This window comes from Haliotis rubra, unplaced genomic scaffold, assembly GCF_003918875.1.
Source record: "Haliotis rubra isolate DU_JTF1 unplaced genomic scaffold, ASM391887v1 Scf220, whole genome shotgun sequence".
Taxonomy (NCBI): domain Eukaryota; kingdom Metazoa; phylum Mollusca; class Gastropoda; order Lepetellida; family Haliotidae; genus Haliotis; species Haliotis rubra.
Genome location: NW_025766226.1, coordinates 330,561 through 347,454, shown reverse-complemented (window position 1 = coordinate 347,454; position 16,894 = coordinate 330,561). Strand labels below are relative to the sequence as shown.

At 42.6% G+C, this 16,894-nt stretch overlaps 1 protein-coding gene across 1 annotated transcript in view; it reads left to right on the top strand.

Moving 5' to 3' along the window:
• Window positions 1-16,894, top strand: part of LOC124277338 (DNA excision repair protein ERCC-6-like 2) — a 43,361-nt gene that overhangs the window by 7,386 nt on the left and 19,081 nt on the right. Inside the window, exons 6-14 of the mRNA XM_046712990.1 lie at window positions 4,656-4,789; window positions 5,040-5,143; window positions 10,021-10,149; window positions 11,097-11,180; window positions 11,992-12,113; window positions 12,650-12,749; window positions 13,261-13,320; window positions 14,099-14,214; window positions 16,541-16,656. Of these exons, the coding sequence (XP_046568946.1) occupies window positions 4,656-4,789; window positions 5,040-5,143; window positions 10,021-10,149; window positions 11,097-11,180; window positions 11,992-12,113; window positions 12,650-12,749; window positions 13,261-13,320; window positions 14,099-14,214; window positions 16,541-16,656 (965 nt within the window). The remainder of the gene's footprint in view (window positions 1-4,655; window positions 4,790-5,039; window positions 5,144-10,020; window positions 10,150-11,096; window positions 11,181-11,991; window positions 12,114-12,649; window positions 12,750-13,260; window positions 13,321-14,098; window positions 14,215-16,540; window positions 16,657-16,894) is intronic.

Here is a 16,894-nt window from a genome sequence, read left to right as displayed (position 1 = left end):
TTCCTAGTTCCCAAGAAAAACTCCACGGAGAAATACAGACTCATCTACAACATGAGCTTTTTCAACAAGAACTATCTACGCGAAAACCATCGAAGTTTCTCGCGATGATACATTTACCTCAGTTACGCCAGATGATTCGGGTCCTATGGACTACATGGGCAGCATAGATCTACAGGATGCCTACTTGCACATCCCCATTCATCCCGATTCCAGGAAATACCCACGATTTACTCTAGAAGGGCTACATTACCAGTGGAAAGTAATTCCCATTCGAATATCATCAGCCCCTGGCTATTCACGAGGATAACTTAAACCGATTATCAAATTTCTACATCGCCAAGGGCTACGAGTGCGCTTTACCTCGACGACGGATACAAGTAGATCAAGATCCACCGCGCCTCAAACTACAGTTAAATTACATCATAAAGCTACTAACACAACTAGGTTGGTTAGTAAACTTTACGCAAGTCGGACCTAGTACCATCGCAAGACCTACAGTTCCTAGGTATTCGATTCATCACAAATCGCGAACCGTATTATGGTACCAGAAGACCGTTGGCTCAAGATACAACAGACCATTCCACCAGCTCTACTCTCCGCTACCACTCGCGACAATGGCAGAGCCTACTAGGTCTTCTCACATCAGCCCAAGACATGACTGTCACAGGCAGATTACAGTTACGCCCCCTACAGGTCTCATCAACGACATCTCAACGATGTACAACCATTCAGTCTACCGAAAACATCTCAGACCACATCTACTATGGTGGACCAAGAAATCGAATGTCTGCGAAGGGATTTGTTTAGCAGAGCAGGAATACAAAACCCATCTGTATGTAGACGCTATTACTCCAAGGTTGGGGAGCTCATCTCACCAACCACACGATATCAGGGTTATGGAATCAGCAAGAATGCAAACTCCATATAAACAGTCTAGAAATGAAAGCTGTAATCAACGCTTATTCTACATTGGAGCACATTTCTACAAAATGCGCCTAATGATCCATACAGACAATTCGACAGTGGCGTTCTACATAAACAAGCAAGGCTCAACGAGATCGATGAACCTTTTGAACCTAAGCTTTCAACTGTTCGATTTAATACAAGATCTAAATCTACATGTCAAAGCAGTGCACATTCCCGAGCCAGAAATATACTAGCAGACGCCTCTCTCGGCCTCATCTACCATCACCGACAGAGTGGATGATCAACCGGAAATTTTTGCACAGATAATCAAGCAATTAGGAGCGCCGCATAATAGACCTATTCGCCACGCCGATTCAACAATCAGCTACCGACATTCGTGGTCACCAGTCCCAGACCCCAAGCTTGGGCAACGGACGCTCTAAGTCTATCATGGGAAGGCCTCAACGCGACACGCGTTTCGCCGCCAGCAATAATACCTCAAGTATTACAGAAAATCAGACAAACACAGAGCCTACAACTCACTTTGGTCGCTACTACTACCGGCCAGCCAGAACGTGGTTTCCCATACTAATTCAAGAAATCGGTCAACCAACACTGGAGCTACCCAAGCCAAGAAACCTGTTAATTCATCCTCACACCAAACAAGTGCACGGAAACCCAGCAATGTTCCAACTACACGTATGGACTGTATACAAATGTGTTTAAACAAGAGAGGATATTCTGCCAGGGCGGCAAAAGCAGTCACGCTTTGCCTTTTACGCTACTCAACTCGTGAATTTGTACACGCGACAAGTGGCACAGTTTCAAAATTATGCAACAAAGAAAGGGTTTACAGCAAGAGAGGCTTCACAACCTCAAGTGGCAGACTATTTGTGTTACCTACGCCAAAACAAACATTTAAAAGGTTCAACGATATCAACATATCTTGCCGCTTTAGCTCTGTAATCACCATGAGAACGGGTGTCAAATTGACAAGATCTCCAGAGTTACTGGCCTTACTACGAAGCTTTTCGATTGAGGACCAAAAGCGGAAGTTCCACTTCCAGCTTGGGATCTGAATGTAGTGTTACAACACCTCACGAGTGAGGTCTATGAACCCTTGAATCGACAAACTTTGAATTTCTCTCACAGAAAACATTGTTTCTGCTATCGCTAGCCACAGCAGCAAGAATGTCTGAAATTCACGCTCTGGATTACGAGAGGATACAGTTTGATGACAATCATAACACAGCGCACCTCGATTAAGATGGGATTTCATTGCAAAGAATCAACTGCCAGGTCAACCAGACAGATTATTCCACATCCCGGCGCTATCCTCTATTCTCGGATCACAAGATACACAAGACCTATCACTGTGTCCGTAAGAGCCCTCAAAGTTTATTTACTGATTTATCCAAAACAAGGAGAAGATTTCTCAAACGCTTATTCATCCCATTATCGCCACTACTTAATCAAACAGAAGTGTCACGGACCACAATATCTATTTGGATAAGGACTGTCATTCTCCGTGCCTACAAGGCAGCAGGCTTGGACCCACCAACAGCATCAAATCCACATGAGATCAGGGCACTGGGCCTCTACCCTCGCCTCTACACGGTAACTGTTCCTTGAACACGCATTATGGAAGGATGCTATTGGAAATCTAACATGGTATTTGCTAATCACTACCTAAGAGACATCACTACAGAAGATGTCTCTGGCATTCACCATTTCGACCACTGGTCCTCGCCAGCAACTGACAGTCCCTCGTGAGGCGCTAAAATATTAGCCTCACAAGATTAATATGTATTTTATACATACTCATCTAGCTTATAACTCTAAGGAGTTTTAGGGCTATGTATATATGTTCAGCTTAAGTATTCTACCTTAAGCATATACTTGATATAGTCAATTTCAGTGCCTCTATCAGAGTCACCTATATATATATATATATAATTTATATGTATTGTTCAATATATTCATAATGTAATTCCCTTTAATGGCTTTTATATAACCTATGGTTTTCTTTATACAGGATACATCCTAAATCTAAGACTTCATGAAGTTCCCGTGAGGGGATATTACAGCATATCTATACAAAATCACTAATTATAAATCCAAAGTATTCTGTTACCCACCTCCGCTCCAGAGGATGCTACAAGCAAAAGAGCATGAGTCAGGATAAGGAAAAATATGTAATTTTAGAGTAAAATTGATATTTTATACTTATCCTGACTCATGAGGTTAGCCCTCCCATCCTCCCCACATAACACTTTGGATTTCCCTGTAAATTCAAGTGTTGGGCTCGCTAAATCAGGAGAGAGTGGAGCACATGGCCAGAGGGTGGCGACACCTTTTCCCGCCAGGGGAGACAAAGGGGAGCAACTCGTGGTGAGTACCAATTAGTGATTTTATTTTGAAGGGAGCTTCAAATAAGGAGATACAAGTGTTCCACTATGTTCGCAAGAAGAAGAAGACAAGCAAAAGAGCATGAGTCAGGATAAGTATAAAATATCAATTTTACTCTAAAAATTACATATTGATACAATAGCCCCTGTTTCAAGGCACTAGTAACTGGATAAAAGCATCAAACAAACACCATTTAATTACTTCTAAAGACGTTTCGTGGTTTTGCAAACCAAAAATGATAATTGTCTGCTAGGCTGCCGTACTGTTTTACATGCATGTGAGATCTATGTGCAAAACATTTAGAAAGAAATGACTCGATGATTTAGCTGCCAGAGAACATCTACTTGGATACCCCAAACACTTTGTAGTTATGAAGGATCTACTCGAAATCCATTGGACAGAAGTGACCTTAACCAGTGACCAATGTATTGAGGAAGTGGCGTACGGTAAATGTGTGGGATTTATGGCCCTTTTAGCATTATTGTACAATATGATATTGGTGGACACCAGACCTGTGAAGATCTAGGTTAGAATTGGTCGTCAGCAACCTATGCTTGTCGCAAGAGGCAACTAACGGGATCTGGTGGTCAGGCTAGCTGACTTGCTTGACACATGTCATTGTATCCCAATTTCGAGATCGATGCTTATGCTGTTGATCACTGGATTGTCTGGTCCAGACTCAATTAGTTACAGACGGCCGCCATATAGCTGGAATATTGCTGAGTGCCATATTAATCAACTGGTGGACACCAGAAAGGGTTTACACATTGTACCTATGTGGGGAGCAACAAAACACTGAATATAAAAAATGTTTGTGCTTTCTTTCATATTTTCTTAATATTTTCTCTGTCATACCACAATAGGTTTTTTTCAACACACTGGAAGGATGCAGTTTATGAGAAAATGTTTCTTTGGTCTATTGACATGATTCTGCCTTTTTGACACACAAAACACATATGACTAATGTTCAAAAGGGTCTGGTGCTCCTCATCCTCAATAATCTCCAGGGTATACGTTACGATAAATCTCCATTTCACCCAGATGCATCTAGGGCTCAGCCCCATGATTTTATTACCTCCCTTGGCTGGCTTTTTATCCAAACAGGTTGGGAAGTTGAGCGTACCAATCACAACTGACTTTCGCTTCTTTTATCTGACCGATTAAACTTGGCAGCATAATTGCGACCGCTATCTTTGTTGACACTGGCAAGCTCGGTTGTAACGGCGACCTAGCTGATTGGCTACTGTGAGAATGCGGAGCCAGCAAAGGCAGGTAATAACATTATCGGGCTGAGCTGTGGATGCATTCCCAAATTCGCAAATGGCTGCCATGTATTTTAGTGTCCATGATTCACAAGAAGCCAGCACAAGCTCAATACAGATTGAAGACACAGGGACAGCCAGACCAGATGTCAGTTCTGTAAAGAAAAGTAACAGGACGACAACTGGCATACGGAATGAGGATGAATTCTCAGGTAAGCCTGTACCTATTTTGATTCTTGGATGTAACTTAACCAATATGGGAATGATATTTGAAAGTAGTAGATAACCTCTTTCACCATTGAGTAACTACATGTTATCATTCACATAATGATTTTGTTTGAGTTTTCAATATATTTTTCTCTATAGGGTTCCATGTATTGTTTTGTATATTCTAATGAGTAGACATGTTTTTAGGATAATTCTGTATTTATCATACAAGCAGATTGGTTGTATCTTCACCAGGGTTCACTGAGGATGATATGGAGAAGCCGAAATTTTCCTTTACCCTGTCGGCTAGTAAAGTACCATTCCTGTTGTCTGAGCACGGGGAGACACCAGTAGTACAGGTGAGTCGCTGGGTCCAGGTGAGTCACTAGGTGAGTATATATGCGCAGGTGAGTCACTGTGTCCAGGTGAGTGCATGTCCTCAGGTGAGCCACTGTGCTCAGGAGAGTCACTGTTCAGGTGAGTCTATGTGCCCAGGTGAGTGCATGTCCTCAGGTGAGTCAATGTACTCATGTGAGTCACTGTGTTCAGGTGAGGCACTGTGTCTAGGTGAGTCAATGTACGCAGGTGATGCTCTGTGTCCAGTTTAGTCAGTGTGCCCAGGTGAGTCCCTGTGTTCAGGGGAGTCACTGTGTCCAGGTGAGTCCACGTGACCAGGTGAGTGACTGTCCGGGTGAGTCAATGTATCCATGTGAGTCAATGTACCCACGTGAGTCACTGTGTCCAGGTGAGTCAATGTACCCAGGTGAGTCCCTGTGTCCAGGTGAATCAATGTACCCAGGTGAGTCACTTTGTCCAGGTGAATCAATGTACCCAGGTGAGTCACTGTGTCCAGGTGAATCAGTGTACCCATGTGAGTCACTGTGTCCAGGTGAATCAATGTACCCAGGTGAGTCCCCTTTGTTGAGGTGAGTCAATGTACCCAGGTGAGTCCCTGTGTCCAGGTGAATCAATGGACCCAGGTGAGTCCCTGTGTCCAGGTGAATCAATGTACCCATGTGAGTCACTGTGTCCAGGAGAATCAATGTACCCAGGTGAGTCACTGTGTCCAGGTGAATCAATGTACCCAGGTGAGTCACTGTGTCCAGGTGAATCAATGTACCCATGTGAGTCACTTTGTCCAGGTGAATCAATGTACCCAGGTGAGTCCCTGTGTTGAGGTGAATCAATGTACCCAGGTGAGTCACTATGTCCAGGTGAATCAATGGACCCATGTGAGTCACTGTGTCCAGGTGAATCAATGTACCCAGGTGAGTCCCTGTGTCCAGGTGAATCAATGGACCCAGGTGAGTCCCTGTGTCCAGGTGAATCAATGTACCCAGGTGAGTCACTTTGTCCAGGTGAATCAATATACCCAGGTGAGTCACTTTGTCCAGGTGAATCAATGTACCCATGGGAGTCACTGTGTTCAGGTGAATCAATGTACCCAGGTGAGTCCCCTTTGTTGAGGTGAATCAATGTACCCATGTGAGTCACTATGTCCAGGTGAATCAATGTACCCATGTGAGTCCCTGTGTTGAGGTGAGTCAATGTACCCATGGGAGTCCCTGTGTCCAGGTGAATCAATGGACCCAGGTGAGTCACTGTGTCCAGGAGAATCAATGTACCCAGGTGAGTCACTGTGTCCAGGTGAATCAATGTACCCAGGTGAGTCCCTGTGTCCAGGTGAATCAATGTACCCAGGTGAGTCACTGTGTCCAGGTGAATCAATGTACCCATGTGAGTCACTTTGTCCAGGTGAATCAATGTACCCAGGTGAGTCCCTGTGTCCAGGTGAATCAATGTACCCAGGTGAGTCACTATGTCCAGGTGAATCAATGTACCCATGTGAGTCACTGTGTCCAGGTGAATCAATGTACCCATGGGAGTCCCTGTGTTGAGGTGAATCAATGTACCCATGTGAGTCACTGTGTCCAGGTGAATCAATGTACCCAGGTGAGTCCTGTGTCCAGGTGAATCAATGTACCCAGGTGAGTCACTTTGTCCAGGTGAATCAATGTACCCAGGTGAGTCACTTTGTCCAGGTGAATCAATGTACCCAGGTGAGTCACTGTGTCCAGGTGAATCAGTGTACCCATGGGAGTCACTGTGTTCAGGTGAATCAATGTACCCAGGTGAGTCCCCTTTGTTGAGGTGAATCAATGTACCCAGGTGAGTCCCTGTGTTGAGGTGAGTCAATGTACCCAGGTAAGTCCCTGTGTCCAGGTGAATCAATGGACCCAGGTGAGTCACTGTGTCCAGGTGAATCAATGTACCCAGGTGAGTCACTGTGTCCAGGTGAATCAATGTACCCAGGTGAGTCACTGTGTCCAGGTGAATCAATGTACCCATGTGAGTCACTTTGTCCAGGTGAATCAATGTACCCAGGTGAGTCCCTGTGTCCAGGTGAATCAATGTACCCATGTGAGTCACTTTGTCCAGGTGAATCAATGTACCCAGGTGAGTCCCTGTGTCCAGGTGAATCAATGTACCCAGGTGAGTCACTATGTCCAGGTGAATCAATGGACCCATGTGAGTCACTGTGTCCAGGTGAATCAATGTACCCAGGTGAGTCCCTGTGTCCAGGTGAATCAACGGACCCAGGTGAGTCCCTGTGTCCAGGTGAATCAATGTACCCATGTGAGTCACTTTGTCCAGGTGAATCAATGTACCCAGGTGAGTCACTTTGTCCAGGTGAATCAATGTACCCATGGGAGTCACTGTGTTCAGGTGAATCAATGTACCCAGGTGAGTCCCCTTTGTTGAGGTGAATCAATGTACCCATGTGAGTCACTATGTCCAGGTGAATCAATGTACCCATGTGAGTCCCTGTGTTGAGGTGAGTCAATGTACCCATGGGAGTCCCTGTGTCCAGGTGAATCAATGGACCCAGGTGAGTCACTGTGTCCAGGAGAATCAATGTACCCAGGTGAGTCACTGTGTCCAGGTGAATCAATGTACCCAGGTGAGTCCCTGTGTCCAGGTGAATCAATGTACCCAGGTGAGTCACTGTGTCCAGGTGAATCAATGTACCCAGGTGAGTCACTGTGTCCAGGTGAATCAATGTACCCAGGTGAGTCCCTGTGTCCAGGTGAATCAATGTACCCAGGTAAGTCACTTTGTCCAGGTGAATCAATGTACCCAGGTGAGTCCCTGTGTCCAGGTGAATCAATGTACCCATGTGAGTCACTATGTCCAGGTGAATCAATGTACCCATGTGAGTCACTGTGTCCAGGTGAGTCGGTATGTCCAGGTGAGTCACTGTGTCCAGGTGAGTCACTATGTCCATGTGATACAATGTGTCCAGGTGAGTCACTATGTTCAAATATGTTTCTGTGTTCTGAGTCCTTACAACAATATCCTATGCTGGTCTAAGTACTTTGTTTGTGATAGAGGAGGGCTTGTGAGCCTTACATGATGATATAATAAAGAAGTTGTCATCCATAAAGTGTCCTACCTTTCTTATCCTTCAAACAGTGCTCCCCAACATGCATGGCTTAGCATTGTTATCCCCCGCCGCGCATTAAGCGAGAAGTGGGGGATATAGTATTAGGCTCCGTCCGTCTGTACGTACGAATTGGAATATCTTAAGAACCGTTGATTGGATTCTTTTCATATTTGGTACCTTGATTCATCACAGTAAAAGGAAGGTCCCAGTCAGGTGTGGTTACCTTGACCTTCATTTTCAAGGTCACAAGGGGACTTTAACGTTTTACCCTTGTCAGCAAGATATCTCAAGAACCATTCACTGGATTTTCTTCATATTCAACACCAAGCTTTATCTAGGGAAGGTGCAGGGCCCAGTCGATTTTGGTGACCTTCACCTAATTTTCAAGGTCATGGCGACACATTGAAGATTTCAGCATGTTAAGCTGCATGTTAGCTTGTCAGCGAGATACCTCAAGAACCGTTCTCTGGATTTTCTCCATATTCAACGTCAAGCTTTATCAAGGGAAGGCGAAGGGCCCAGTCGATTTTGGTGACCTTCACTTAATTTTCAAGGTCACTGCGACACTTTGAAGATTTCAGCATGTTAACCTACATGTAAAGATTGTCAGTGAGATATCTCAAGAACCATTCAATGGACTTTCTTCATATATGACACCAAGCTTCATCTGGGGAAGGTGCAAGTTCCAGTCGATTTTGGTGACCTTCACTTAATTTTCAAGGTCACAGTGACACTTTGAAGATTTCAGCATGTTAAACTGCATGTTAAGATTGTCAGCGAGATATCTCAAGAACAGTTCACTGGATTTTCTTCATAGACTTTCAAGACTTCCCTTGAATGTTTTCCAATAAGCAATTTCTTTATTACTTTTTGCATATTGCATACTCTAAGACATTCATGTCAAGGTCAAAGTGAGTCTTGAAAATATTTGTGTGTTTGAACAACTACAGAGCAAGATATCAAGAGAGGTTGACTGGTCATGTTTTTGTTGACATTTAACTTTATCTTAAATTATGACCTTCACTTTCATTACTTTTAAAGTTTGATTTGATAATTTGCGGCGGGGGATTATGTCACCTTAGTGACAATGCTTGTTATCACTCATATTTACATCTTGGCGCTTTCTCAATGTTAGAATGTATAATATGTTTCACTGGAAAGTATTTTAAAGGAGTGTTGGTGTATATATGATACTCAGCCTTCTTTTTAGTATGTCATATGTAGTTTGTTCAGAAAAGATTCATCTGAATAGATCAAGGCAAGTAAATAAATCATAAACTAGAAGTTGGGAAGTGGAGTAGCCTCTTGGTTACGGTATATTCCCTCGTTATGCCGATTTCAGTGTCTGTCACCATATTTTTGGAATGATGCTAAAAGTGGCTTAAAACCTCACTCACTCACTCGCTGTCTCACTCACTCTCAGTGCATACTGATTGGAGTGCTATATGATGATATAACAGTTGTCAAAATGTCTTAAACAATCCTGCTGCCATATAGCTGGAATATTGCTGAGTGCGGCGTAAAACTAAACTCACTCACTCACTTACTCACTCTTAAACATTTGAGAACGTCAACAAAATGTTCTCTTACCAATATAAACATGCTAAACATAACAAATGTAACTTGTTTGAGTGGCATTTTAGAAGTTGAGACGTACAATATATAACAAATCAAGAGAAAATAAAGAAGTTGTTATCCATAAAACTTGTTATATATTATAACAAATGTAGGAATACATTTCAACCCCAGTCCTCATATATAAAGTGTAATATTTTCAATGAATAACTCTAGGTGCCAGCAACCATCAACCAGTATCTTCGAGACTACCAGCGGGAAGGCATCAAGTTCCTGTACTCACATTACAGAGAAGGTAGAGGTGCTATACTCGGTGACGACATGGGACTCGGCAAAACTGTGCAGGTACATCAGCTGTAGTCATGGAAACATTCCACAGACATGCCAACCGTTATCATGGTTATGATTTTGGTAGAATCAGTTTCACATGTACCACATTTAATCAAGTGAAATATATTGCAAAATAATAAAATAAACTTGGCAGAACTTTTGACTGGATATTGACAGTTTGTATGGATTGGACAGGTTCCGATTGGTTTAGTGTATTGGCAGTGGGGTAGCCTAGTGTTTAAAAGCGTACACTCATCACGCTGAAGACCCGGGTTCGATTTCCCACATGAGTACAATGTGTGAAGCCCATTTCTGGTGTCCCCCGCCATGATGTTGCTGGAATATTGCTATAGCAGCGCAAAACCATACTCACTCACGCTTAAGACACAGGTGTGACACCCCTCATGGGTACAATATGTGAAGCCCATTTCTCCTGATATTATATTGCTTTACTATTTCTGAAAGCTGTGTAAAACCATACTCACTCAGTACTTCAGTGTGTCATCATAAGTAGATTCTTCAGAAAAGAGACTGCCTCCATGGTGTAGTGGTTAGAGTGTCCGCCCGGAGAGTGAAAGGTCGCGGGTTCGATCCCTGACCGCGTTATACCAAAAGACGTTAAAATATGGTACTTGTTGGTCCCTGCCTGGCTCTTGGTATTAATGGGTACAACAAGGACTGGTCGGCTCGGAGTCAGTATAATGTGTCTGAGTGGGGTATTCATTCTTCACTGCGTCATGGTATCTCAGTGGGCTAGCACTATAGAACCAGCTTAAGTCTGGGCTAGTACAAGCAGCCTCACATACACATGCATGCACGTCACATATGAGCGAAATATTCTCAAGTACGAAGTTCAACCCAATTTCACCTAACCTCACCTCACCTTCAGAAAAGATTGTTTGAGAAGCTCAAGGCAGAACGCCGTTCTAGTTTTGTGTTCACAAGTGTCTCTGTCTATGAAGGTGATAGGACTTCTGGCTGCGTTGTTGCACAAGCAGGGAAACAGGATGGACGTCATGAGACAGAAGCCTAAATTTATCAGAGAGGTGAGCTTGAATGCTACATCAATGTAACATGGTAACTATGGTAACTGTTAGGTTAGTAACAATATGTATACTCAACAAAATTTATGTAGGGTTGCAGTGCAATAGGGACATGAAGAAATGTGTTTGTGCATCTCACGATGGAATATGACAGCATTTATTGGTTTGCATCAAATACTCTTTGACTAGTTTGTTACAGTGTATTGAACACAGTGACACCTGAAATACAATGTGTACATTGAAAAATTAGGAGCAGTGATTTCATAATGATACCTGTATGAGTGTACTTACAGTTGAATTCGTTTTGGTGAGGGGAAGTAGAATCTCAATTTTTCTATTCCATTGACCAGTGAAGATCCGGGTTAGAATTGATCTTCAGTAACCAATGCTTGTCGTAAGAGGCGACTAACAGGATCGAGTGGTCAGCCTCGTTGACTTGGATGACAAATATCAACGGTTCCCAATTGCGTAGATCGGTGATCATCATGTTGCTCACTGGATGGTTTGGTCCAGACTCGATTATGTACAGACCGTCGCGATATAGCTGGAATATTGCTGAGTGCGGCGAGTGCAGTCCCCAATTGTGTTAGATCGATGCTCGTGCTGTTGATCACTGGGTTGTCTTGTCCAGACTCAAATATTTACAGAAAGCTGCCATATAGCTGGAATATTGCTGTGTGCAGCGTAAAACTAAACTCACTCACTCACTCATTCTATGCCATTTGTCTGCTACTTGAAAGTGAAACTGGAGTGCATGTTTCCATTTGTCAACACATTTGATCTTCACTATGAGGAAATCTTTTTGCGACAACAGTTGTCAGATTCGTCAGACCAATACACTGACATGGACTACAAACCCTTCCTCATCATCGGCCCTGGCAGCGTCTTGTACAACTGGCTGGATGAACTGGACACATGGGGATACTTTACAGCAAGGTCAGCTAATGGTTTCTCCCCTTTAAATACAGCAAGTTCAATCAAGATTATCGCCCTTTTTCAGTACAGCAAGGTCAACCAATGGTTTTCTCCCCTTGTCTATATATAGCAAGTTCAGTCAAGGGTTATCTCCCCATTTTCTATACAGCAAGGTCAGCTGAGTCATCTCCCCTGTGCCTTGCATTAAGACAACAAGGGCATTTAACACAATAGCAATATGTCAACAAGTTTGATTTTAAGGTGCCTGCTTTTAAGAAACACTTGAAGGATAGAGGGCTAGAATAGCAGAGGATGCTGGTGCACTGCACTTGGGGTGATATTTGATTAAAATGGGTGGCAGGTGATCAGTCTTTGAGATTTTGCTGACTGGATGTCATTGGACCCAAGAGTGCTTATGCTTTCAGTCACATGTTTGTTCACTAATATTTGTTCTCTCAACACCAATTTCCTGATAGTACCCAGACATCCTGATATACAATGCTGATTTAATCCTTTCTTCCAACAAGGTTTTAAGCTTATATTATTTCTACCATCAGCAAGTTTCATGGTTCCGACAAGAAGACTTGCTTGGCTGAAGTGAAGAAAGGAAAGCTGGAGGTTGTCGTGACAACATTTGAAACATTCAGAGATAACATGGTCAGTTGAGACATGAACGTCAACTGCCCTCATTCATTTATATCCAACCACGGTAACATCACATTGTATTGAGATTGTATTGATACCAGAAGGTCACATAAGTATCCTTGATAATGAAACGGATACATTGGGTAATTATACACAATTATGTATATTCAATATGATAGTAATTTTGTGCTGGTAATTTTTAGGGGTGAAATGGTATGCCGCGGTATTTTGCCTTCAGTTTAGTACACTGTAATGCAATCCCAAAATTGGTTTTCATATTGTCATTTTATTAACCTTTTAAAATCTTTTCTAAAATGTCTAGGAAACAAATCATTTGTCAACATATATGCATTGTTTTTTTGCTAGACTGAAGTACGTTCTCATATACCGAACCAAAACAGATCAAACCAAAGGCCCTGTACCGCAATATGTACTGCACCGTGGTAAGAGTGTAACGTTTCACCCTAGTGATTTCTTTTTTTGTGTATTTTACAGCTGATCAGGTGTTCTCTTCATGTTGCAGGAGCTGTTGAACTCTGTTGACTGGGAAGCTGTGATTGTGGATGAGGTGCACAGGATCAAGGTAGGTGGAAGGGACATGTGTTTCACTCAGTACATAGTCATGTGAGAGAAGAGGCTGAAGACATGCATGTTCTTTTCTTCACTTGGGTATCAGTCAGATCAAGGAGTCTTAGAGTGGTTTTGGTCTATCCAAGTCACATATTGAGTCAGACAGACTGCTAAACAGGTTGACATGTAAGATGCCTGAAAGATGTCTGGTTAGTCAAAGCAAGGATCTTCATCCGTTTGTTTTGGGGATTGGGAACTTAAAAAGCCAGTTTTGTTTTGAGGTTTCACTTTGGCTTTAATTTTACGTGGCACTCAGCTGTATTCCAGTATCGGTAGTAGGTTTGAACCTCCTCAGACCCGTGAAGATCCAGGTTAGAATTGATCTTCAGTAACCCATGCTTGTCATAAGAGGCGACTAACGGGATCGGGTGGTCAGGCTCGCTGACTTGGTTGACACATGTCATCGGTTCCCAATTGTGCAGATCGATGCTCGTGCTGTTGATCACTGGATTGTCTGGTCCAGACTCGATTATTTACAGACTGCCGCCATATTGCTGAGTGCAGCGTAAAACTAAACTCACTCACTCACTTAAACCTCCTAAACCTTTCAGAAGGAATGTTCTTTAAAATCAGTCAGTGAAATCCTTTAGCACTGGAAATAATGCTTTGTTCAGACTATTTGGGATTCAAACTTTTTGGGCCAGACAGGTATATGGGAATCAGTTTCTAGATACGTTGAACAAATGACGGATAGAATAGGTGATTACACATGTTTGATGTTCCCACTACAGGGTCTTAAAGCACAGACAACTCAAGCCCTGCGTTGTCTGCACACAAAGAAGCGCTATGGTCTCACTGGAACTGCACTACAGAACAACATGACGGAACTCTGGTCTATCCTGGACTGGTAAGTACTGGTACAGTTAGGAGTGACCAGGGATGCAGATGAACCTAATCTTCACTGGCGTACCGTGGGAACTCAGAGTAGAACTGGTTCCCAGCATCCTGTGCTGTGTAAGATGGGGTATTCAGATGCTGAGACTTGTTTGTTGTTTGTTGATGTATTGCATAGTATTGGATCGTTTAGTCTAGACTTGATTATTTACATGGCAGCAGTCATATTACTGGAATATTATCAAGTGCAGTGTTAAACACTACATACACACACACTTGTACAACTAGCCAGAATAGTGGCTCAATAAGGCCTTTGGTTCTGCTGATCGAAAAGGATAACTTTAGCATAGTTGTAAGATGTGTCTTGGGATTCGCCTGTCAGATTTGCAGACTTGGTTGATGCATGTCATCTTACCCATTTGTGTAGATCAGTGCTCATGACGTCTATCAAAGGATTTTCTGGTCTGGACTTTTTCTTACGGAATGTGGGACGGTGGGGTAGCCTAGCGGTTAAAGCGTTCGCTCGTCACGCTGAAGATCCGGGTTCGATTCCCCACATGGGTACAATGTGTGAAGCCAATTTGTGGTGTCCTCCACCGCGATATTGCTTGAATATTGCTAAAAGCAGCGTAAAACCAAACTTACTCACTCACTCACTCACTCTTACAGAATGTCATCTTATAGCTGGTATACGTTTACAGGAGGCTTAATCTCAGCTTGTTTTGATGCATTCCCATAACATTGCTCTTTTAAACCCGATCTGTATTTATTACTTGGCTCTTACAAAAATTAGTTTCCTCTTCTTAGTTCCAAGGACCAAGGTTTTTATGCATCCTGTGTTAGGTCTTATACCACAAGCTGGAGGTACAGTACAACCTGAAATTATTGAGAATTTAAATATTGTAAATTTGTTATTTTTTTCACTCATTACTCACGTATTAAATGTGAATATTAGCAGAACGTAATTCCAGATTCAAAGACAGGTGAACAGTTAGTATTTTGTCAAGTCACCATGGGCAGCAATGCAGGCTTCAATGCAGCGGGGCATACTACTGAGCAAAGAAGTTAGAAAGTCGTTGTCCATGCTGTCCCAATATCGGACCACCTCTTCTTTCATTTCAGCAATATTTGTCAGATTTGTCTTTTTGACACTTTCCTTCATAAGTCCCCAAACATTTTCTATTGGATTTAGGTCAGGGCTATAGCTTGGCCAGTCTAATAATGTCATATTTTGGGTCCGAAACCATGCCTGTGAATGCTTTGAACGATGTTTTGGTTCGTTGTCCTGCTGGAAAATCCAAAAAATTCCATAGAACACTTGAGCAGATGGAAGTAAATGTCCCTCGAGAATATCTGTGTACCGCTCACTGTTCATATTCCCTTCAAATACACAGAGGGGCGTTGCCCCTAACACAAATATGCCACCCCACACGTTAAATTTCGGACTGTACTTTGGGCGCTGATACAAAGGTTTTTCAGTTTGTTTGGTCCAGAATTTCAGTGTATTAGGAAACAGCCACACAGAACTTTCATCTGAGAAAATCACATTGTCCCATTTTAGATTTCTATGCTGTAAGCACCAGTTCAACCTTCGCTCCTTTTGTTCAGGTTTCATGATCGGTGATGGAATTCCTCGACTTTTCTGCCAGCCCATTGCTTTCAGCTCAGTTCTAATTGTCTCCTTACAGACAGCCACAGTTCCTCTATCAATCATATCCAGCCTTAAGTTTTCTAAACTCCTTCGTTTGTTTTTAGAAACAAGAATACCTAAGCCGCCTCCTGTCACCGACAGTCAATTTTCTGGGCCTACCTCGCCTCCCTGGTGCTCAATGCCATATCCATTTGCAATATTTTTCAAAACACGATAAACAGTGGACAAATGGATGCCTGTTCTACTTGAAATCACTTTAGCTGATCTGATATCCTTGTTATAATACTCTAAAATCAACTTCCTTTCTCTAAATCATCCATACTGAGGATCACTGAAAATGTCGTCTGCTAGCAAGTAAACAAAGGGGGATAACTCTTCACAAACTAATGAAAAAGGATTAACAGACTTGTCTCTCTTGAATGAAACCAAGCACTTGATAGCTGGACAAGATTGTTTATACTTGAAATCCTATTAAACATATTCCTAAAATTCTCAATAATTTCTGGTCATACTATAAGTGGTTAGGAAGTCTAACGCGGAACACATAGAACCACATAACCAATGTGATACTGCCATTGTGATACTTGCCAAGATGTTTTAATCTACAATTGTGAAAGAATTAAGAAATTGGAATAAGTACTTGATCAGATCTCACTATACTGACATGGTATGTGTATCCATGTTCCAGGGCCCAGCCGAATGTGATGGGTAGACTGTACGAGTTTGAGACAGATTTTGTTCAGGTCATAGAGCGAGGCCAGGGACGTGGTGCCACAAAGAGGGAACTGGCCATGGCCAGAAAAAGTAAGTCTAGATGAGTTCTTGTTTGCCTAAACATTGAAGCTCGGACTGAAAATTTAAATGTTTCCTGATCAAGATGGTCTGCTGCGTAAAACAATATGAGCTCACTCACAATTAAGATTTTGTCACATGTTCAAATAGAAAGAGCTGCAGAAAAAGCTCACGGAGTTTGTTTAATGTAATTGAAGACTGAAAGAGCTATTGTTAAATTGGATTATATGCTTTAAGCACCTGACGAAGG